At 47.0% G+C, this 24703-nt stretch overlaps 1 protein-coding gene across 2 annotated transcripts in view; it reads right to left on the reverse strand.

The window, feature by feature from the left end:
• Positions 1-24648, reverse strand: part of BAALC (BAALC binder of MAP3K1 and KLF4) — an 84909-nt gene extending 60261 nt beyond the window's left edge. For both annotated transcript variants that reach the window (XM_049633563.1, XM_049633562.1), the window contains exon 1: positions 24412-24648. In XM_049633563.1, coding sequence (XP_049489520.1) covers positions 24412-24571 — 160 coding nt within the window. In that variant the 5' untranslated portion in view covers positions 24572-24648. The remainder of the gene's footprint in view (positions 1-24411) is intronic.
• Positions 24649-24703: the final 55 nt, after the last annotated feature.

Here is a 24703-nt window from a genome sequence, read left to right on the forward strand (position 1 = left end):
ATTACACACAAAGAGAGAGATTAAGTGGGTATGATTTCCCTTTAAGAGGATTATTACCAGGCTTTCAAAAAGGCACAAGCATCTCATTAATGGTTAATATGTTCATTGGTTCGAACAAATTCAACAGCTCAGGGATATTCAAATATATGTATTTAAGCACTCTGGAGATTTTTTTTTTTTTTTTAAATAAAACCAGGTATTTCTAGATAACAGTAAATCACTCTCTGCTTCTCCCCAACATGCCGGCTGTAGGAGAGTCTCCTTACCAGCATTCCTGCCCATTCCAAAAAATGTATCCACCCCTTCCCATGCACACATCTCCATCTCAAGCCCTGATCCAAGAAGGTCCCCGGCAACATAGAAAGTATTCCTGAGGCCTGCAAAAAGAAGTCTGGGAAAGCAGGGCTCTCTCCTGCTCGCTTTTCAATGATGAATATTCTGCTTCTGCAACTCCTTTTTTATGTGCCTCCCTTCCCTCTTGTTCTCACACTCTCTGGAACAAAAACAACCAAAGGGTAGCCCTGCAGCATTTCAGGAGCAGAGAGTGGCAGGAACAAGTGCTTCTGTGCTTACAGAAGCAAGTGGATTCTAAGAATCAAGCATGACACAAAGGCAGAAGTTTAAATTCAGGGTCCCTAAAAAACCTTGCGTGCAGATGACCTTTCCCCAAGACAGATCTGTGTCCTGTACCCATAATGTGTGGTCGTTTCAGGGAAATCAAACAACAGAGGCCCTACTTGGACGACAGCTGGGCCTAAAACATCTAGAAGGAGCTGAACTTGTATAGCCTAGAGGGGGGAAGTACACTGGAAAGAGCACAGGGAGACAGAGTCACAGCCATAACAAATGATGGCAAGCATGCATGGAGCACATACTGGGAGCTGAGTCCTCGATGTACATTACACCATTCAATCTGCCCACAACACTCTAGGGGTGTGTTCTATTGTGAGACAACCACATCATAAAGAAAGTGCTGTGTGGGGGCGCCTGGGTGGCCCAGTCAGTTAAGCATTCGACTTCAGCTCAGGTCACGATCTCTGCGGTTCGTGGGTTCGAGCCCCACGCTGGGCTCTGTGCTGACAGCTTGGAGCCTGGAGCCTGTTTCAGATTCGGTGTCTGCCTCTCTCTCTTTGCTCCTTCCCTCTCCTGCTCTGTCTCTGTCTCTCAAAAATAAATAAGCGTTAAAAAATTTATTAAAAAAATAAATAAAGTGCTGTGTGGCCTCATCTGCAAGGGGTGGGTGGTACGACCTCACAGGGTTGCTGTAAGTATTCAATGAGTTTTGTTATGTGTTATAACAGTGTCTGGCCCAAAGTAAGTAAAATATAACTACTTATTATATAAAAACAAGTAGATCCCCAATTTGCAGATCACAGGCAAGAAAATACATTCTAGTCCACATCCCGCTGACAAGCTGGGGTTGTCAGGAAGGCCCTAGGCTCCCAGGTCTTGACTCTCTCATAAAAATTTCAGCATTTGTTTGGACCCATTTCAGCTATAAACTTTTGCTGCTAAACACAATTTCTTTGTAACTTTTCCTTCACTTTATTCCCCTCGTGCTCATGATTTCGGGTCTTAGGTGGAGAGAGTGTAGTTTAGAAAGGTCCAAGGAGGGGCGCCTGGGTGGCTCAGTCAGTTGAGCGTCCGACTTCGGCTCAGGTCATGATCTCACCAGTGTGGGTTCGAACCCTGCGTCTGGCTCTGTGCTGACAACTCAGAGCCTGGAGCCTGCTTCGGGTTCTGTGTCTCCCTCTCTCTCTGCTCCTCCCCTGCTTGTACTCTGTCTGTCTGTCTCTCTCTCTCTCTCTCTCAAAAATAAATAAACATTACTAAATTTATTTTAAAAAAGTACAAGGGCATTTTGGTTGTCCTGGTGACAAGGGAGCCATGCTGCCATTTGGTGGCAGGGTCAAGGGATCCTAAATGTCCAGCAAGGCATGCAGCAGTCCCACCCCAAATGCCAACGGGAAAAACACAACCAGCCACAGAATGTTGGTGGAAATCATGACATAACTCACAGAAAAGCAAAAGGAAGGTTTTCTGTCAAAGCAACGGAGCCACATGGCTACGCAGCCACACGGCCACACGATAACGTGGCTGCCCCGCCACGCGGCCACATGAACTATGGCCAGACAGCTGTGTTTCTATCCATTCGTAAGGCTGAACAGCCACATAACTATGCAGCCGTGCAGCAAAGCAACGGTGTGGCCATCGGAGCATATAGTTGCGTAGCTGTGCAACCACCCGGCTTTACGTCCACGGAGCCAGGCCTGAGATCTCAGTTTTACAGCCAAGCAACAGCCCATCATCATCTTCAAATGCAAGACAGAAGAACAAAGTAGGTGTGCGTCTATCTTGTCAATCTCAGAAAACATTAATGGAGCTCTTATTTCATGCAAGGCTTCATAGGGGACAGATGATGGGCAAGATTTTTTGCTCCCAGGAAGCCCTCATTCCTATGGAAGGGTGGGCCTGTGCACATGCACACAAGGCAGTGGAAATAACGATAAAAAGGACAAAAAAGATAGAATGGGGATATGGGGAAACAGATTAATTCTACCTGGGGAGAACCTATGGAGGTTTTACAGAAGGGGTGGTCTTTGGGTTGGACTTGTACAATGAGCAAGTGTGAGGCAAAATGTTCCCTCTGGAGAAACTCTAAGACTAACAACAGAACAGAAAGGAAAGGGCAGGCCTAGGAAACGTTAAGGACTCAAGAGCATGGAACTGGTAGGGACAGAAGGCTCAGGCCAGATGGCCAAGGGCCTAGAATGCCATGCTGAAAATTTCATCACGTGTTCAGGAAGAAACAGGGGTCATAAAACATTTTTGGGCAGGACAGTGGCAGGATCACGTCTGTGGTCAGGCAGGAGTGTGAGCAATAACCAGCGAGAGGAAAGGTCAGAACTAAGTAAGAGGTTTCGAGTTCCAGCAAGGGCACCTAATCCTAGCTCTGCTTTCCACCACCACTGGAATGAAACCCAAACTCCTGCCCATCATCCACGGGCCCCACATATTCCATCCCTTACACAGATCCTCTCCTACCACACACTCCCTCTCAGTTCCCTCCAATCACTTTGGCTTCATTCTGTGCCTCAATCACATCAAACTCATTGCAGCCTCAGGGCCTTTGCACTGTTGGTGGCTCTTCCTGAAGCACTGTGGCTCCTAATGGTCACAAGGCCACCCCTGCTTTTCACTCACAGTTTAGCCCAAATACCACTGCTCATAGAGGCCTTCCTTAACCACGCAATCTGTTAATTCCTCCACCCTTTTTACTCTCTATTTAATTATCTTGGTTTGTGTCCATAGGACCAAAATCTAAAATTACCTAGCTTATTTACTTCTCTGCCCATCACCATGACCCCCAACCTGAACGTAAGCTCCAAGAGCAGAGTCTTGGCTGTCTTCTTTACTGCTACAGTATTTAATTTTTTTGTTTGTTTGTTTATTTATTTTTGAGAGACAGGGTAAGAGAAGCAGAGAGGCAGAGAGAGGGAGACACAGAATCTGAAGCAGGCTCCAGGCGCTGAGCTGTCAGCATGGAGCCTGACGTGGGGTTCAAACTCATGAACCATGAGATCGTGACCCGAGCCGAAGTCAGATGCTTAACCAACTGAGCCACCCAGGCACCCCGTACTGCGACAATATTTAAAACACTGTCCACCCTACACTGCAATGCTGAAGAATATTTGAAGAAAGAAAGGAAGGGAAGGAGATTCTCTATCTGAGGAATGCATAAAATTAAACTGAGCTTAGGGTTTGGGGAGAGAAAGCCGGAGTGATGAGAGAGGAGGGGATGCCTGCCTAGCCATCAAGATGTTCCACACCCAGAAATGTCAACAGGAGACAACAGAAGGTGAGTATTACTGGGGGCTTGAACTAGGGTAGTATTCCTGGGGCCAGAAAGATAGAAATGATTCACCACAAGAAGACACATTTCAGAGACAGTCTATGGGATTTGATGCCACGTCAGATGTGAGAGAAAGAGAGAGAGGGAGAGAGAGTTGGGGGTGAACGTGAAATAACTCTGAAGTCTTGCGCCTGGCCAGGTGGAGGAGGCCCATGGTGAACTGAGAAGAGAATACACAGTAGCAGGGGCAGATGTGTGGCAGAAGAGGTCAATCGGGCCTGGGGCAAGTTGAAGTTGATGTCCCTGGCTGACTGTAGTCAGATGTCTTATGAGCAGCTGGAAATGAGGATCTGAAGTCAGGAGAGAGAATCATGGAGCCACCACCAGGGGAAAACTGAAGTCAGAGGAGTGGATGAGACCATGCTGACTGAAGGTGTGAAGAGTCATGACCCCATGTGAGGTGAGGGGGAACCAGAAAGGAGGCGGCCAAGAAAGGAGGAGGGGGCAGAGAAGACATAATCAGAGGCAGAAGAGAAAGTCACCAGTGGTGGCGGGTGGTAAAACCGAGGGGAAAAGCCAATTTCCAAACTGAGGGGGAGGGTGTGGGCAGAGGAGATGAGCCAGATCAACGGTGCTGAAAGCTGCCGAGAGCTCGCAGGGAGAACCGACTGCATTTGTAAGACAGTTCCTTGCAGTAAGAGCTTCAGCAGATTTGCAGGCACAGAAATCTGTAATGCAGTCTCCTGCGTGTGCAGGCATCCACCTGGACCCATCTGCATGGCCCCTGGGAGACTTGGGGAAAGGGGATCTGATGCAAACATGCTGACACTTGTGAGCCGTGCTGTGCCTTTGTTTCTGACCCAGGAATCTCGTGTCTCACTTGCTTCCAAGAAACTGTCACAGGCTAACCGGTCATGTAAAATCTCAGACCCTTTACAGTTCTTAAAACTGCCATGCTTTTTCGAGAACGTTGCCATCCTTTCATCTACTTCCCTCCTTTTTAATCTAGGCAGGCTTGTGAATCACTCATAATCAAAAGAATGAAGAAGTGATACTGTGCAATTCCAAGGCTAGGTCATAAGAGGCAATGCAGCTTCTGCTGTTTAGCTGGGACTGTGCTGGAGCTCAGAGCAGTTATGTAAACAGTCCAGCTGCCCTGAGGCCACCATGCTGTGAGGAAGCCCAAAGTAGCCCATGCAGAAAGACCATATGGAGAAGCTCTGGGACTGTACTAGGAGAGAGAGATGCCCAGTCAGTCCCCAGCTGCTCCATCTGATGGCAAAAACCCAACAGTTTTATTTACCAAATAATGTTAGGGACTTTTTTGCTTTTCAAAATATCTCGGTCATCTTCATTTAAACTTTTTTTAAGTTTATTTATTTTTGAGAGAGGGAGAGAGTGAGCAGGGAGGGGCAGAGAGAGAGGGAGACACAATCTGAAGCAGGCTCCAGGCGCTGTGCTGTCAGCAAAGAGCCCGACGTGGGACTTGAACTCACGAACTGCGAAATCATGACCTGAACCGAAGTTGGATGCTCAACTGACTGAGCCACCAGGCACCCCTCAGTCATCTTCAAAGAACGAAGATTTGCAACTACTAAATATGATCAAAAGAACAGGCCTAGAGATACGAACAGATTGTATACAGGAGGAAAAAGGCAACATGGCCATAATCAGGTAAAAAGCAACCTCATTCATACAGATACACAGCAAAACTGAGCTACAATATCTTACCTGTTAAAGCGACAGAGCCCCCTAAGCTTGACAATATACTGTGTTGGCAAGGGTGTGGAAAAGCTGGGACTCTCACACACTGATGGTGAAAATGCAAAATGTACAAGGCCTGAGGAGGGAAATTTGGCAATATCGAGCAAAATTCCACTTGCATTCAGTCTTTGCCCTGGCCATCCCACTTTTAAGAATCCATCCAAAGAGGACACTGGCAAAAATGAAAACACACGTGGATAGGACTATTTGTATAGCAAAAGCCTAGAAACAATCCCAATGGCCATCAATAGGAGACTGGTTTAATAAACTGTGGCATGTCCACACAATTGAACACCACCCAATTGTAGTTATAAAAAGAATGAGGAATTTATCTATACACTGCTTTGACGCGATCTCTGGAATATGTTAAAAGGCCAAGGTACAGAACGAAGGGTACCATATGCTACCCCCCACCCTTAAAAGGGAGAGTATGTGAATATATGTGTGTATATCCTTTTTTTTTTTTTTAATGAGAAGATAAACCAAAAAACTAATAAAATGAGTATCTACAGGAAGACAAAGGGAACAGAGTAAAGGGGGCAGAGATGAAAGTTAGCTTAGGCTTCTTAATTGTAACTTGTTTTGTAGATTTGTTATTGGAACCATGTAAATTCTCTACCTAAATATAACATAAAATTTAACTGAAATGAAAAAAAGCAACTCTACTGCAAAAGCAAAATAAAACAAACATACATACCCTATACAGCGAGGTGATGGCTTAACCACACAGAAGAAATTATTTCAAGTGACTTTAAAATATAGCAATCTAACTGTACATCCCGTTGGGATATATTTTAAGGACAAAAAAACTCCCACAAAAATATTACAATATTTTCAGTAACCACATTGTTAGATGCATTATAAGACAAAGTAAATAAGGACTTATAATGTTGTTAGAAACCAAAAATTTCAGCATCTAAATAAAAATTAAGGGACAATACTACAATTAAAAATTTTGAATTAATAATATAAATATAAATATACTGTCTGTCTGTCTCTCTCTCTTTTTTTTTTTTTTTAGAGAGAGAGAGAGAGAGCATGTGGGCACAGAGGTGGGTGGCTGAGGGGCAGAGGGAGAGGGAGAGAATCCCAAGCAGGCTCCACGCCCAGCACAGTCAGTGCCCAGCATGGGGCTTAATCTCATGACCCTGAGATGAAGACCTGAGCCTAAATCGACAATTGTACACCTAGCCAACTGAGCTACCCACGTGACTCTGTACTGTCTCTTTAAAAAAGAAAGCAACTCCTAGCTCCGGGGTGCCTGGGTGGCTCAGGTTAAGCATCCAACTCCTTGATCTCAAGGTCATGAGTTCAAGACCCACACTGGGCTCTGTGCTGGGCGTGAAACTATTAAACAAACAAACAAACAAACAAACACCACCCCCTAATTATGGCTACAAAAAAAGTTTATAAACAACCAACCCAGTAGCAATGAGCATCCCAGGTACCCAGGCTGGAGTCTCTAAATATCCTATTTTAATGAAAGAAACCAGGGCTTCTGAAAAATGGCTAATCGTAAGGCTAGCATAGGCAAACTACAAGCTAAGCCTACGAAAAGGAGTCATGCTACAGAGCAAGGACCATTAAAGACTAGTGCAGAAGTCAGGAACCAAACTGAGGGGCTCCCACTAGTCAAAGATAGGACAATTTGAGCACACACACAAAATAATAACAAATATTATGAAGTAAAACTCATCACGTATGCTAAAACCCATAAATCCATAATGATATTTTTTAAAATACTCGTTGATTACCTTTGAAGAAACTAGGGAACACCCTGAAAACCAATCATTGAAGGGAAAGAAACAGGCACTTACGCCACCTTTTCAGGGAAACCGAATGGGCAATAAGGAAAAGTTCTCCTTTATTACAAGGATTCCAGCTAATAAATGTTGAAGAAATGTTCGAATATTACCGTTTTTGTGATTCCTAGTAAAATAACAGATGTAGGGAATGATTATCAGCAACAGGAAGCTGATGAGATACTTTATAATAGATGGATCAGGTTGGCACAGCTAGTCTTGACTTCACAGCAATGAGAGCTTACCAGATGCTGGGCCGTTCCTGATGCGTTATAGCAGGAAGAGTACACCATCACTTAGGAGGCATTCTTGTCCCCCCAAAACTGGCCCTGAACCCCATCAAGCCTGCAGTTTTTTTTTTAATTTTTTTAATGTTTATTCATTTTTTTGATAGAGACAGAGCATGAGCAGAGGAGGGGCAGAGAGAGAGCGAGACACAATCTGAAGCAGGCTCCTGGCTCCGAACTGACAGCACAGAGCCCGATGCGGGGCTCGAACTCACGGGCCATGAGATCATGACCCGAGCCGAAGTCAGACGCCCAATCAACTGAGCCACCCAGGCACCCCAAGCCTGCAGTTCTAATTACTAGTTTACAGGGAATATGGGGATACATGTTAACACCATAGGCGTGCAATCAGCAAAATCCAAAAAAAAAAAAAGGCGGGGGGGGGGGGAACAGAACAAAAAAATACGTTTCCTCAACAAATAAAAACTGAAAGGGGGAAGGAGGAAATGGGAAACCTATAAATTGATGGAAATTTAAGAAAAAGATGAGTGAAATACAAAGGGTGGGCATTTTTTGTACCCTGATTCAAACAAACCAGTTGTAGACAAAAAAACATTTACGAGACCATTGGCAAAATTTAAATATGAATGAGTTTTGGTTAAATTAGAGAATTAAGGAATTTTCATTAATTGTTAGGTGTAATAATGGTATTGTGGTTATAAGGTCGAAGCCTATAAAATTGCCGATATTCCACCATTTCGACTTAAAGAAATGACCATTTCCTATGGCCCAAACTTACATATCATTTTTAAAAGAGTCCTTATAGGGGCACCTGGGTGGCTCGGTCGGTTAAGCGTCCGACTTCGGCTCAGGTCACGATCTCACGGTCCGTGAGTTTGAGCCCCGCGTCGGGCTCTGTGCTGACAGCTCAGAGCCTGGAGCCTGTTTCAGATTCTGTGTCTCCCTCTCTCTCTGCCCCTCCCCTGTTCATGCTCTGTCTCTCTCTGTCTCAAAAATAAATAAACGTTAAAAAAAATTTTTTTTAAAGAGTCCTTATATTTTGGAGATCCATATGAAAGTATTTATGAATGAAGTGACATGACTTCTGGAATCTGCTTCACACTAATCCAGCTGGTGAAGGGGCATGGAAGTACAGAGGAAACAAGATCTGCCATGCACCAAGAATTGTTGAAGCTGGGTAATGGGTACGTGGGAGCTCATTATACCATTCTCTCAAGTATATATATGTTTGAAATATGTGTGTGCCATGTTAAGGTCTTAAACTTTTGTATATGTTTGAATATTGTGTTTAAAAAATGCCTGAGGCTACAACGAAGGGATTCCAGAATTGTTCTGAGCAATTGCAAGCCTCGGGTGTCACTGGGGACACCAATGGCTGGGGAGAACAATGCTCAGTTGAAGATATAATTGCAGGCGTGTGTGTGTCTGTGTGTGTCTGTGTGTTATGTATGTGTGTGTGTGTGCACGTGAGACGGCACGTATCTTTAAATCACCTTCTTATTTAAGTTTTTATTACATTTCCCACTGATTTTTTGCTTGTGGCTGTGGGATTCGGGGGTTCCAACAATAGTCGGTGTTTGAATTTTGAATTCCTGTGCAAAAGAAAAAAATAAAACTAACTGGGTTGGACACACTCTCCCTGGGTCTCTTTGTTAACATTTTTGGCAGCTTCTATTTAAATGATCCTTTTTCTCTAAGTTCACTGGATGTTTTCTGCAGCCTTATGTAATGTCTAGAAGCCCGTGTCTCTACAAGGGAGCACCTGATTCAGAAAAACAGCCCATTCATCAGCTGCCCAGACTCACAACCAACCAGACGTGTGGCGACTTTTTAAACACTCCCAGCTCCTGCGTCACAGCCTGTGAGGGAAAAGGAGAGCTACAGGAAGGTAAAGCTCAGAGAGACCCCAGGGAGATGATTATTCCTCACACCTCCTGGAAGCAGCACTACTCTCTTAGAAGAATTGCCAGCTGGGAAAGGCATCCCTGGAGGTGGCATCTCACGACACTGAACCAACAGTGACCTGTGCTGAAGGGATGGAAGAGTCCCAGTTCCTGGAAGCCCAAGGCAGGGGCAACTCCCCAGAGAACGGGCACCTTACTCCCCCAGGATACGGTCTGCTTCCCAGACCCCACTCGACTCAAGAGCATGATTTGCATAATAAAATATCTAGTATCTTAATGATCTAATGTTATCAGAGATAATTTAACAACCTTCAAAAACTGCCTTCAAGGTAAGAGGAGCCTGCGTGGCTCAGTGAGGTAAGTGTCCGACTCTTGGTTTCGGCTCAGGTCATGATCTCACGATTTGTGAGTGCGAGCTCCGCTTCGGGCTCTGTGCGGGCAGACAGCACAGAGCCTGCTTGGGATTCTCTCTCTCCTCTCTCTCTCTGCCCCTCCCCCCACTCACGCCCTTTCTCTCAAAAATAAAATACTTAAAACATTGCCTTCAAGGTAAGAAGTGCACTTAGTCCCATTTATCTGCTCATTCCACCGACATTGTTTAAGGGCTCAGTATGTGCTAAGCTAGTTAGAGGTGCATTTGAGGGCTGGAACTAGTTACTGCAAGCCCAGTCCTTTTCTCTCTTCCACGCTGCCTTGAGGGTTAAAGACACTGGCTCTTGAAGCTGGCTGAGCCTCGGAATCCCCTAGGACAGGAATGGGCATTGCCACAGAGCCACGGTCATTCATTTATGTGTTGCCCGTGGCCGCTTTGGTGCTAAAACCAGCAAAGCCGAATAGCTGCAACAAAGATCACGTGGCCCACAAAGCCTAAAGTGTTTACCACTCAGCCCTTTACAGCTAAGGTTTGCCAACCTGTGATCTAGGACCCGCTTTTCTCTGAGAGGTCCATGGGCCAGCAGCATCAGCGTCACTTGGGCCCCTGTTAGAAATGCAGAGTCTTAGGCCCCACGTTGACCAAGGGAATTTCACTCTGCCCTGAGAACTTGTCAAACCGGCTGGCTTTCAGAAGAAGTCTCAGGGTGGGGCCTTTTGTTTATGTTCCCCAAGTAAATGTGATGTGTAGCCACCAGGGAAGCCAACTGAGAAATAAGGAGTGTGGTCCCTCCCAGGATCTCCCTGCAGGACTGACACCAGATCCTCAAGCGGCCGGGAGAGGCGACCACTGAAGGCTCACAGCTGAGCGCCTCTGGAGGAATTGCCCTCTGTGGAAGGAAGTGGCCCCACCCAAGGTCACTTCCCCTTGCTAGGGGCAGACTGCAGCTGATATTTGGCTGGTATAGGGTGACAGCGCCTCTCCTTACAATATCTCCAGAGCCCCCAGCAATTCAAGTTCGCCCTTAGCCCAGTCCCGCCTCCCTCACCCCTCACAGGTGTTCCTCCCTAAAGCTCTCCCCAGTAAAAGTCCATCTCAGTCTATTTCCCGACAGTCTGGAAGAGTATGCGGTATGACATCAGACAGGGGTCATAGCCATAAATAAGAAGATGCAAAACAGAGTAAGTGCACTGCGTGTGCACTAGAAGGGAACACACGACTGAGGCAGGCACACAGGGGCTGTGGGGCTTTCGGGGGGGGGGGGGGGCAACAGGATAAGGTGCTACAGGCAAAAGGCAGCCCTGAGTCGTGATAAGTGTAGAGAACCTGCAAACAGCTGGTGGAAGACCAGGCTGAAGAGAAAGCCTTAAATGCCAGGCTAAGACATTTGCAGTCTCATTTGGCAAAGAAAAATCATGAAAGGCTCTGAGCAGGAGAATAACTCCATAATGATCCCAGTTATGCTTCGGGAATATTCACCCGGCAATGATGTGAAAGATACAGGAGTGGCAGTGACTGGGGCTCGGGGGACAGGTCAGAAGGCTGTTGCAAATGTCCAGCTGAAAGGCAATGAGGACCAGAGCTAGTGATCAGTTAGGGGGTTGGCCCAGAGGAAGAGCGCGGGGCTCAGGATGAGACAGAGCTGGGTTCCAAACCTCACTCGGCCACTTACAGTCTTCAAGCCCTTGGGCAAGTCCCCTCGCCAATCTGACTTCTCCCATCTGTAAAATAGGGATAAGAGAATTGGGTAATAAATATGCAGTGCCTGGCACATGCTGGGCATGCACTTAATGGGAGTCATGCTCATGAGGCAGTGGCTGTGTTCATTTGTGTTTGCACACACATCACTTATCACCACAGCCAAGCAAATCTGAGCTTGGCTGCTCCGAAGACTGTCCCTGAAAAGCAATCCTTGCACGTAGTCATTTAATGAGGTGTTGGTTTCGTGCTTCAACTTGAATCGCCCCCCTTATGAAGGGCGTGCGGGCAATTGCCGCTTTCACTGTAGCCTGTGCCCTGTTGTTATGACGACCAATTTCCCAAACAGCCCTGCTGTTTTCTTCAAATCCTTTCAGTTTCCTCATGCCCTAAAGTCCACAAGCCCTGGAGACAATAGTGGGGTGGGTTTTCTAGATTTCTGCAGGATTTACCGTCAAGTCTTTGTATTAGCCAACCGGCCATCTGTTGCTTCTCTAACAGAAGCCCCCAGCCTGAGCATCAGTGTGACCCTGCACAGCGAGCCTCCACAAATGTTCCCGCTGATTGGAAATTGGTGCCACTGAACATCAGCTGGCACATCAGTTTCCGGCTGGCATTAACTTTGCTGGAAAATGAAGCAGAAAACAAAGGAAAGCCCAATGCACATCTCAGGTACACCACACAGAGTTTGATGTTAAAAGACTATTCTGGAAGCTTTAAGTTTAAGTTCTTGTATTAGCTCTAGAATTAGTTCATTATTAGCACATGTGATTTTCTCAGCAAGTATCAACCTTTGTGAACTCATCTGGCACATGGTAAAACATGCTAAAAACACCAATTAGTTGTAGTAGCAGTATGGCAAAATCTTAATACCAGTATTATGCTCCTTTAGTTTCTAGCAGACCTCCCCCTCCTCACTTCCCTTTCCCCCTTTCCCCCTTTCCCCTTCCTTTCTTTCCTCCTCCCCTTTCTCCTTCTAATCTTCTCTCCTCTCTCACGTAGCCTTAGGATGAAAGGTATAGTTGCCCTGCAGGCAGCCTACCCAACATCCATTCCCCGCCTTTTTTTCTTTGCCAAAAGGATCATGATATATCTTTAGGGTGTACATGCCCAACTGAAAGTCCCGATCTCCTAGACTGTCTTACAGCCAGGGACAGCCAGGTAATAACACAGTTCCGGCCAATGAGACTCAAGCAAAACTTACTGGGTTCTGGGAAAGCTGTCATTTTTCAGATAAAAAGAAGTAGACTCAGGTAGAGCATGCCTTTCTGGTTTTCCCCCCTCTTCCTATCTAAAGTAAGATGCTACAACCCCTGGCAACTATGAGAAAGAAATCCACACACACCGCAGATGGCAAAGCAGTAAACTTACAGAGCCCAGGTCCTTGATGGCATTCCTGAGCAGTGCAGCTGCCCGCGACTTCTGTGAAGGGCAAAAAATAAAGCCTCTCCTTGCTAAACTGGATTCTATTTGCGCCACCACATGCAATTCCTTACTGACACAAAAGATGAGGAGGGCTCCCTTCAACAAATATTCATTAAGTGCCCACTCTGTGTTGGGCAGGGTGCTAAGTACTTGGGCTACAGCAGTGAATGTGATCTGCAGTCCCTTTACCTCCTGGAGTGACGGAGTAAAGAAGAAACAGACAGTAAATGAACAAGACAATGGCAGGCTTGGTGATCAAAAGAAACAAATAATCAGATGTAACTGAGGAAGGCTGGTGTCTCTGAGGAGGTGACATCTGAACTGAGAGCTGAAGGGTGACGTGGAGTCAACCAGGGAAAGAGGGGGTGGGGGGGGCACATTCCAGCAAGCGCCCCAGGAAAGTAGTGAGGGCGTTCAAAGAACAAAGAGGAAGCCAGCATGGCTGGAACTCGGTGAGACACACACACACACACGCACACACACACACACACAGAGAGAGAGAGAGAGAGAGAGAGAGAGAGAGAGAGAGAGAGAGAGAGAAGGGTAGGCAAAGCTGGAGAAGCTGTTTGGGACGGGGGCATGGAAGCTGAGGAAAGGAGTGGGGTTTTATTCTACATATGACAGATTGGGAAGCTACCAGAGCGGTCACTCACAAGTGAGTGACAAGACCTGATACATGTTTTTGGAAGATTTTTCTCCCTCTAACATGAATAATGACTTGCCCAGGGCGAGAACAGAAGCAGGCTATTGCTGAGGTGCAAGTAAAACAGGATAGTGGCCTGGACTCAGGGACGGCCGATGGACCACACAGTAGACCTTCACCCTGCAGAACAGGATGGCCTGTGATGTCCTCACCTACAGTGACAAGGAACAACCTCGTCAGTGCACTTTAGAATCCAAACAGGCAGAGATGAGGGCAGGGGGCTAAAGATGGTTTTAAAATACTGAGGTGCCCGGAAGGACATACAGCAGGTGATTCGAGGGAAAGACGGGAGAATTCGCAGCGAGTCTTTGATTTTTTTTTTTTTTCTTTTACTGTTCAGAGGGAAAGAATAGGATTGTGTCAGGAGCTATCACACGGGGACTGTCACAGCATGTTAATAAGGAATTAACAGAATTGCCAAGAAGTGGTAAGAACACTGAGGCTCTAGAGAATGAATGGCCCTTGGGTGTGATCACCAGTACCTATGACTTGCTCCAGCAATGCCACGCAGCTCAGAAACAGGCATGTAAGGAGCACAGGGGAAGAGCAAACCCCAGGTCTGAAACTGGCATGGCGAGCCCAGGGCAATACTGAAGAGGTGGGAGGACCTGGGTACGAGAATGGCAGCACTGAAAGACCTCACACTTCACGTTTGTGAACACATTCATTCAACAATGATTCCTACCCTAACGTGGAAACTGCAATCTGGACAAGCTAAGAAACTTGCTCAAGGTCACAAAGCTGGTAAATATCTGCTGTCAAAGTCGAGTTCCTTAACCAGTGAACTATAACCTTCAAGCAAAATAAGAAGGAAGATGATGATAGAGAAGAGAGCCCAGAAAGGTCCAGGGACTGGAGGTCATGACGGGTGTCAGAAGTGGGCTCACTGAAGAGGAGGAAGCATGTGCAATGGTCAATGGACAGCAGATCAGGCTGGGTAGTCCCGTGGGTGAGAATGGATCACAGGCTGGAGCAGTGGCATAGAGGAGAAGGCCAACAGGCTCTGGGTTGGACTTTGGGGCTGAAGGGCATCTGGCTACGAGCTACCCACTCCATCTTGCCCAACTGCCCACTGAAATGCCTATGAAGACAGAAAAAGACCAAGACTCACAATCACCCGAAATTAAGACTAACAGACAACCTAATCCCAGAATCTTGGAGAAATTGGTAGTATTTGTAAACAAGATGGAGCTAAATTAAAAAAAAAATCTAAGGGGGGCGCATGGGTGGTTCAGTTGGTTAAGCATCTGACTCATGATCTCACGGTTCATGAGTTCAAGCTCCACATCGAGCTCTGTGTTGATAGCTCAGAGCCTGGAGCCTGCTTCCGATTCTGTGTCTCCCTCTCTCTCTGCTCCTCCCCCACGTGTGCTCTGTCTCTCTCACTCTCAAAAGCAAATCATAAAACATTAAAAAAAATAAAACTCTGCCCGAGCCAATTGTGGGGGATGGCAGAGGGATGTAGGAAAATGGCAAACAGTGGAGTCACAGTATGCATTTGCCTCGTATGTAATTTACCTGAATTCAACTGTATGTGCTTAGTACTAAAAGAAAAAAAGGGAGAAAAATCCCCTCACTTACCCATGGCCTTCCCCACCCTCACCTCTTTCTCCATTCAAACTAGACTTTGGCTGCCACTACCTCCAAATATTTTCCTGAACACAAAGAAAAACAAAACAACTTTTTTTTTCTTGGCCTCTGAGCTTTCAAGAAATTTGAGGAATTGTTCCTATACCCCCAAACTTTAAACATAGTCCACACAGAAGATCAAAGATGCCCTGCATAACCCAGATACAGGACCTGAGGGTGAAACCCAGATGCTGACGGAGGCGCTATTCCCTTGTGTGCTTCTCTGTACTTCCTGAAGTTTCTTAAGGAATATCCATTGCATTTGAAAGCTGAAAACATGTATATTATTCTGCCCAAAGACCGTTCATCTTTAAGGAGCCCATCAGATGACTGATGCTTTTCCGAGCCCTCTCTGCAGCCCTGCTCAGGGAGCTCAGCCCAGGGAGGGGGCAATGGAGCCCTCCTCAAGGACTTGTGTCCTCAGCCTTGTAAATGCTGGCAGGAGGCTGGCACTCCAAGAAGTTTTTCAAAACAGCTCAAGGCAGAGGGGGTGGAGGAGGATACTAAATCCATGCTGAGCAGCTATGGCATAACAGACACGGCCCTGGATTTAAAAATAGGACCCCTGAATTCCGATGAGGGCTTTCCTACTTCCCGGTGGGTGACCTTGCTCAACCTCACTGAACCCCCAGGTTCCTCATCTGGTAAATGGGGATGACAATGGTTTAGGAGGTTATTTTAGAGAGTTATGTAAACTAACGTCCCAAAGAAAAATTCTCACGTGTGTTAGATGCTCAGGAATTATTTGAATTTAAATGACCAGGTAATTGACCCAATCGACCAATCGCGGAAGGGAGAGTGAGGTAGTGACAACAGAAACCCTCTCTCTCCTTATTTCCAAGTGTTCACAATGGTAGAGCTCATCAATACATTTATGTTAGTTTTCTAGGGCGGCTGTAAGAAAGTACCACAAACTGGTGGCTTAAGCAGCAGGAATTTATTGTCTCACAAGTCTGAGACTAGAAATCTGAGATCAGGAAGCTTCCTTCTCCTTCTGGGAGGGAGAATCTGTTCCGCGCCTCTCTCCTAGCTCCTGGTGGCTTGCTGGCAATTTTGGGTGTTCCTTGGTTTATAGAAGCATCACCCTAACCTCTGCCTTTATCTTCACATGTTATTCTCCCTGTGTGTCAGTGTGTCCAAATTTCCCTTTGTATAAGGACATCAATCACATTGGATTAGGGCCCATATTAATGACCTCATTTTAAATTTTTTTTTAATGTTTATTTACTTTTTTGAAGGAGAGGGAGACAGAGCGTGAACAGGGGAGGAGCAGAAAGAAAGGGAGACACAGAATCCAAAGCGGGCTCCAGGCTCTGAGCTGCCAGCACAGAGCCCAACGTGAGGCTCGAACTCACAAACCGTGAGATCATGACCTGAGCCAAAGTTGGATGCTTAACCAACTGAGCCACCCAGGCTCCCCTAATGACCTCACTTTAACCTCTGTAAAGACCTTATCTCCATATAAGGTCACATTTGATATACCGGGGGTTCAGACTTCAGCATAGAAATTTGGGGGACAGATAGTTGAGCCCATAACAGAGAGATGGAGGTGGTTGGGGGGCAAAGAGGGAGGAGAGCATGTAAGGAGGTGAATGTTGGCGGCAGCTAAGCTGGAAGGGACTAGATCATAATGTAGGCTGGGGATACACCCATCTAGCCTCCTCTCCAGACGGAAGCCAAGGAGGTGTTCGGACTAGCCAGAGAATCTCGGTAGGAGTCCCTGCAGGGATAGGATTTTGCAGTAGAAGTCAGTGGTCTTCTGAGAGTGGTAGAAGCTGATATAGAAAGGCTCCTGGGATGCAAGTCCAGGTACCGTCAGCCACGAACAGGCTCAGACATCCAACAGCACTAAAGGACAGAAAGGCCTTATCAGCAGGAAGGTGTTGCAGGTACATAGATCCCAATGCAAAGGCAGGACCACTAAGTGGTCTAAGCCTGAGGAGTCGACTGCTGAGTTACAGGATAAGCCAGGAAAAGACTCCTTGCCAGCTGAGAGGGGACTATCTTCCTCCAAGTGTGGCCCACGTCTGGAACCTTAAATTCATCTCGGGTTAGAGTCAGAATTGACTGTCTAGTATCTAACACAGACACAGTTCAGTAATTGACTTCTAAGACAAAATCATCTAAGATCAGACTCAGGAAAGAGGATGGAAGACAAAACTTCATTTGCTTAGCTGGATCATTCATCCAACTATTCATTTTATTCACTGTCAGAGCCAGGCATGCAACCACCAATCACGCAGTGCCCAACCTGGCAGAGCTCACAGGCTGACTGGAGCGACAGAGGCATGAGTAAGCTCCAGCAATGCAGTGTGGCTGGTGCCATCACGGGGCTGGACAAGGTCCCTGGAGAAACTGTGGCAGGATGTATATAACTCTGCCCAAGAGACAGGGCGCGTGAGACTTCCTAAACTTTATGAACAGCCTGCCTTTGCTCCCACCTGTTTTCGTAGCAATTGTTGCAAAACAACCCTTGTAACAAAGAGGCTAGTGTTTGGCAAAGGGGGCAGAAAAGGGTGGGTGTGTTTTCCTACTATACAACTCATCAGGTAGATGAGAACCCAAGAAGGATGAGCGGATGGAACTTCTAAGGAATGAAAACATCATCTGTGGGTACTACCGGAAGAAAGAAATGAACACACAGTCATTTTAGGAGATTTAGTCATTAAAGAGAGATCACTTGAGGCCCTACTATAGCCAGGCACGGTGTTAGGCACAGGGATCCAGGGTCAGCAAAAAGACCCCTTACCTAATAAAGCTCGTCATGCTTAAGGGGGCAGACATTTATCAATAAATTATTCAAAAATATAACCACAAGTGGGGCGTCTGGATGGCTCAGTCGATAAGCATCCGACTTCAGCTCAGGTCATGATCTCGTGGTTCCTGGGTTCGTGCCCCGCATTGGGGCTCTGTGATGACAGCTCAGACCCTGGAACCTGCTTCGGATTCTGTGTCTCCCTCTCTCTCTCTGTTCCTCCCCTGCTTGCACTCTGTCTCTTTCTCTTAAAAATAAATGAACATTAAAAAAAATTTTTTTAATTAATAATATAACCACAGGTGCAACAGGTAGACAGAGGGAGCTGGGGGGCAAGGAGGAGCCGTAGCCATCAGAAAGCCCCAGATGGGCTCTCCACTGGTACTGCTCTGGACAGAGGAAGCAGTGTAAGCTCCCTTCACCTCCCTGGTGGTGAAGGCCTGCAGGGACAATCCTGCCTCGTCTGCCACGCACACTCCCTTAGGGCTCTGTCCACACACTGTATACCCCCCACCACACACCCAGATCGAACTACTCAGCCCCCTGTACTCCTCCAGCATCTTTCCCCCATGCTATTCCAGTATGGACCATGCTGCCCTGAAGTGTGTGACCTCTGTGTCTGTCTCCACTATATTATTTCTTATGGTTCAAGGAACAAATCTTAATCAACTTTGTGCCTAATGTATATTGAACGAATGAGAGAGCAAATAAATGTCTTTTATCTTTCGTCTGTCAACACAGGGAAACAAAGACCTAAGATACTGTCTTCTTTTTAAAATTTATTTGAGAGAGGGGTGCCTGGGTGGCTCAGTCGGTTGGGAGTCTGACTTCGGCTCAGGTTATGATCTCACAGTTGGTGAGTTTGAGCCCCACGTCGGGCTCTGTGCTGACAACTCAGAGCCTGGAGCCTGCTTTGGATTCTGTGTCTCCCTCTCTCTCTCTGTCCCTTTCCCACTTGTGTTCTGTCTCTCTCACTCTCAAAAATAAATAATAAAACATTAAAAAATTTAAAAAAATTTATTTGAGAGAGAGAGAGAAAAGCGGGGGGGGGGGGGGGGGGGGCGTGCACAGGGGGGGGGGGGGGGGGGCAGAGGGAGAAAGAAACAGAATCTTAAGAAGACTCCACTGTCAGAACAGAGCCCCATGTGGGCCTCGATCCCCAACCCTAAGATCATGACCTAAGCTGAAATCAAGAGTCACTCAACTGATTGAGCCACCCCATGCCCCTAGAATACTGTCTTAATGGCACTATCAAGATGAATCAAGGTCACCACATTTAAGCATTAAACTGAAACTAACGAGATATACTTTAATAGGAATAAATTTAAAAATCCCAACTTTGGGTTCCTGAAATCAATAGTATGAATGCAGGATTTATGGGAGAAATAAACCATTCATTCAGCAAGCATTTACTGAGTGCCACCTATGTTCCAGTCTCTGTTCCAGGTGTTGGTGCTGGATATATAGCACAGGCATCTCTGATGCCACAGGACTTAAATTTAACTAGAAAGAAAGCCCTAAGGGTTTTAACTCATCACACGTTTAATGTGAGTCATCAAGGTAATAGGCAACAACAGCCGCAGGAAAACAAATCCTAACCTGATTTTACCTGCATCAGGAGAGGTTCAGTGTCCACATGTTGCCCCACGCTGCTCAGCTAACACCACAAGCTTGGAGCTAACAACGGGTCTCTTATATCAGGAGGGACTTTGACAAGCCAGACAACGTCTTTGGAGGTATGTGGTCAGGTCCCCACAAGTCTGAGAAATGACTGACGGATATGCATGTGTTTGGGGGCCGCAGAATCAGTGGCGACAGGAGATGCAACAGGTTTCTTCAAATATTGCGAGTTGCCTGTACAAGACTTGGTTACAAGGGCCTGGAGCTCACCAGGTAGAACTTACAAGGCAGCAGGAAGAGTTTCTTGCAAGGGGAACTGCTCCACAAAAGTATGGGGAGGCCTCCTTGCCCAGGGAAGACATACCCCATCCTCAAGGACGCTGCAGAAGAAAACTGTGCTGAGACCAGACTAGAGTATCCAGAGATCACACTAGACTTTGAGTCCCATCAACTGGAAAAGCAACGAGTCTGCAGTGAATCTCCCATTAATCAAGAAAGCGGTATTTAGGAGCATGGGCTGTGGATTCAGCAGAGCTGGATCCCAGTACTGGACCGGGAAAGGTCATTCACACACTCTATGCCACATGCCTTTGCTAGTAAAAGAAACAGGGTCACAGTTCCTACCTCTTCTTGGCCGTTAGGATTAAGTGAGATGATTTACATTAAGTGCTGCTGAGTACAGCACCTGGCCCTTGGTGAGTCATCAATATACATTAGCTGATGGTAGCATTAAGTGCTCTTCACTTTATTTTACGTATATCAATTTACTTAGGTAAACCGTTTTGCTGTGAGTCTCTAATTTTGTAATCCTCCATTACTTGCATTTACTAAAGTAATTATTATAGTAATTTAAATTATTATAGTATTATAGTAATTTAAAACTGGAAAGTAGAAGGGCTTTTGAGACATTTGAAATGTTTTACTCCCTAGAGAAACCAGGAAAATACCTAACAGTACAAAAAGGGGCAATTAAGGGACTTATGATCAGATGGAGGTAAATCTAGGACGTTACGTATGGAATGGCTGAGCAGGCTGGGGCAAGGCAACCTCAGAGACTCCCTTTCTGAGAGACCCTCTCAGACAACAGAAGTAAAAATGAATCCAGCAAACTGATTTTACAAAGACTAAATCATGTCAGATAAATTTAATTTCCTCCTGTGACAGACAGACAGGCTTCTGCGACACAGGGAAGCAATGGGTATCAGATACTGTGGTTTTGGCTAAGTCTTCGATTCCAGGCTACTTAATAGCAGAATCTAAAAACCTAATTGAATTTGCTGGCTGTTGGAGATGATCTCCAAAAATAGGAACCAGAGGCTCTGGATCCACTTTTTGAGTAATGAGGAGGCAAGAAACTTTCCTTCGTAGGACTGGCAGAAACCGCCCCCCCCCCCCGCCCCCCACCTGCCACTTCCTGCAGTAAAATGCAGAATCGATCCAACAAATATTTATTGAACACTATCATGTGATATGGCCTCAGTCTGGATTAGACTAAGAGAAACTGAAGTGAGATGTACAAGCAGACATGCTTAAATGGGACTTTTCAGTAGACGTGGGTGTAGAGTTGCGGGGGGAGGGGTGCTACGAAAGAAATGGAATCTTTGAACTGGGCTGGGTGTTTCCATGGAATAGGGTGCTGTTTTAAAGAGCAGCTGTGGGATGACAAAGACACTTTGAAGAATCCAGGTTAAATGGATCCACGTGGGCAAACTTCAGTAGCAAGGGCCGAAAGAAGAGAGAAGGAGGAGGGAATCTAGAAAGAGCTGACAGGAATGCAGGGTACCTTTAGACAAAGTGCCTATTCATTCAGAAAACCTGCGTGATATCCCAGCCTGAGGTCACACATGTGCTCCACAGTGTGCTAGCACGGAGGTATAAAGATGAATTAGTCCACTCCCCACCCGCATGGCTCCTGAGGTTGGGGTGGCCAGAAGAAAGGTGGCTTCAACTTGACGCTAAAGCAGAGTGACCAGGGGCACAGAAAGAAAAGACTCTTGAGGACTAAGGGATAAATAATTGCGGTGAAGTGGTTGAGAGAATGTCCAAACTGGGGCAATTTAATTGAATCCTACCATGAATAGGTAGCCAGCCTCCAGAGACCCTTTTCAGCTCCGGAATGCTAGTAATGAAGACATTTTTCTGATTTTACAATCTGGACTGTCTTAAATCCAGTCTTTCCTTTTGTCCCCCATCAGACAAAGATTGATGGAAACAGGAAATGGTACCCTCTGGCTTCCTATCACAATACAGTTGCCGTGGGGCATTAAGGTGCCCTCCAGAAGCCTAGGACTGAATTCATGGGTGGAACACCGGCAGGGGGTGGGTGAGGCAGGGGGAGCAGGGAGGATGAAAAGAATAAAGGGTCCTGGCTAATCTCCCAGGGTGGCTGAAACTTAGGAGATTTGTAGCTTCCTTGGATGACCCACTCTGACTACAGATGCCCAGTTTCCAGTCAGAAAAATTCACAGGAAACAAGCCCCTTTTCTAAAGGCCCTAGGGAATGCCAATGCACTGCAAAGGAAGCCTTGATTTCATCTTGATCTTCAGAAACGTCCCTTTCCCCTGAGGCTGATGGAAATTTCTAGTGAATCGAAGTGATCCTTCCCATTTAAGAGTCTCGCCAATTTTAGGGTCCTGTCCTGGAATGATGGAGGTCTTCAGGACCACCATCAGGCAAGGCTGTCCCACATTCGGCAAGGCACCATAAATAAACTTGCTTGTCCTAGGTCCCACCTGTTGCAGGGACCTGATCTCATGAAGCACAATGGGATATGAGTCAGGATGGCAGACTAATAAAGGAATAAGCACTGGAAATGAATATTTAGCCATCCCATAATAACCATCTCATACCCATATACATGCACACACATGTACCACATACTCCCAGTCACCAAGGCAACCATTCCCTGAAACTGTACTTTGTTCTTTTTCACACTAGATCTTTGAAAACCATTCTTCCTTGGAGTGCAACTCTGGCCTTTGACTCTGCTGAGAAGTACCACTCCTCCTTGGGAAATGCTATTAAATCCAACATTTACCAGGTCCCTCTGAAAGTTTATGTCTTATCCTCATTCTGACCCTGAATTTAGCCAACACATCATTTGGAAACTTGCTGAAAGCACCAGCAACACAAAGTAACCATTATGATTGTTACAATGAGTCAGAAACATTAGAGACAAATACTGCCCTTAAGTCTTGTACCCACAGTACTTACCTTTTAAAGAAGGGAATCCCGGGGGTGCCTGGGTGGCTCAGTTGGTTAAGTGTCTGACTTCAGCTCAGGTCATGATCTAATAGTTCATGAGTTCAAACCACCCCCCATCGGGCTCTCTGCTCTTGGATCCTGCTTCAGATCCTCTGTCCTCTCCCCTCTCTCTCTGCCCTTCCCCCCACCTCTCTCAAAAATAAATAAACATTAAAAAGTAAAATAAAAATAAAAAAGGGAATCACGAAGTTCATGGGAAAAAGGAGACAGTTCTGGTCCTAAAAGATGGAGAGACTGATTCTTAAGATTAAAGTGGCAGCTCTTATGTAGGAAGCAGGAGTTTAGTATTATTGAATTTTTAAGAGCATTTCACATTTTTTCCTCCTTACAATAGATATTATGCTTCAAATTAACCTCATTTTCTATCTTAGAGTTCATTATTCAAAAATGCCAACAACCTAAAGGAGTCAGTAAATAGTTAAAACATTTTTATGCCACTAATGATCTGGCTTTTGACAACATTCATTTAATAAGTAGTGAGGTTTTCTTCCTTTTACAGCAACACATTGATGACTAAAGGTTCAGTCTCTGGCAAGAGTCAATGTTCATCTCTACTCTACAATTATTAGTGTCTGCTTTAAAAAAAAAAAAAAAATCTGATCTGCGACTGGACCAGAAACTTCTTTGCAGATCCTTCTATTAGATTTCTGCCGGAGGGGAAATGGTAAGCGTATTTAATTTATAGTTCTAATCCACATAAAGCACCGAGGCACCTAGGGGTAGGGAGGGAAGTCCTCGCTCTGGAACAGCTGCTTGAGAAGTCAGCTTAAGTGCATAACTAGTGATGGGGCGAGCGGAGGGGTGGGGGGGTTCTGGGATTCTGGTTTTCGAAGCCCTGCGGGAGCGAAGGGGAAGCGACGAGGAAGACTCCACCCAGGCAATCTGGGTCAGGCGCCTCGTCTATAAATTACGGCAGAGAGGGGCAGGCGGCCCGCGGTGGCAGACGCGGCCCGAGAGGGTCCACGGGGAGCGGGGCTGGGGGGCGCGCCGCGCGCGGGTGGGCTGACGCGCAGGTGTGCGTGCCGGGTGGGTGTCCTCCCAGCCCCACGCTTCGGTCCCCGCACTGAGTGTGCGCGGGCGGAGGCAGAGCGCGGGGTTCCCCGTGGCCCCGGGGACTGGGCTCAGCCTCTCCAAGGGGCTCGCGCTGCCCCCCTCCCCCCGCTCCCTGGGCCTGGGTCCGTGGGTCTGTCAGCACGCAGGTCCTGTCGGTCTGTCCTCCTCACCACCACCTCCCAGCCCCCCACCTGCCGCACAGAAATCTCTGGCTGGCTGCCCGCCCGTCCCCCCCTCCCCCGGCGCCCCGCATCCCTCCCGCTTCCCTGTCGGCCCCGGCCTCCCGGCGCCTGGGGCCGGCGCGCTCCGGCTCGCTCACCCGCGTGCGGGCCGCCCGCCTCGGGGCCGCTGTCGGTGGCGGCGGCGCTGGGCGGCGCGTCCGAGTCGGTGTAGGTGAGCCAGGTGGACTCGGTCTCCCGGGTCCAGCTCTCGTAGTAGCGGGGCTCGATGGCATCGGCCCGGCTCCCGCCACAGCCCATCCTCCCGCGCTGCGGGCGCGCCCGGCGGCCTCTCGGCTCGCGGCTCCGGCGGTGGCTCAGCCCCAGCGGCGCAGCCCGGGCCGGCGAGGAGGCGGCGGCGGCGGCGGCGGCGGCGACATCGCGTCCCCGGGC

The sequence above is a fragment of the Panthera uncia genome, chromosome F2, assembly GCF_023721935.1.
Source record: "Panthera uncia isolate 11264 chromosome F2, Puncia_PCG_1.0, whole genome shotgun sequence".
Classification (NCBI taxonomy): Eukaryota; Metazoa; Chordata; class Mammalia; order Carnivora; family Felidae; genus Panthera; species Panthera uncia.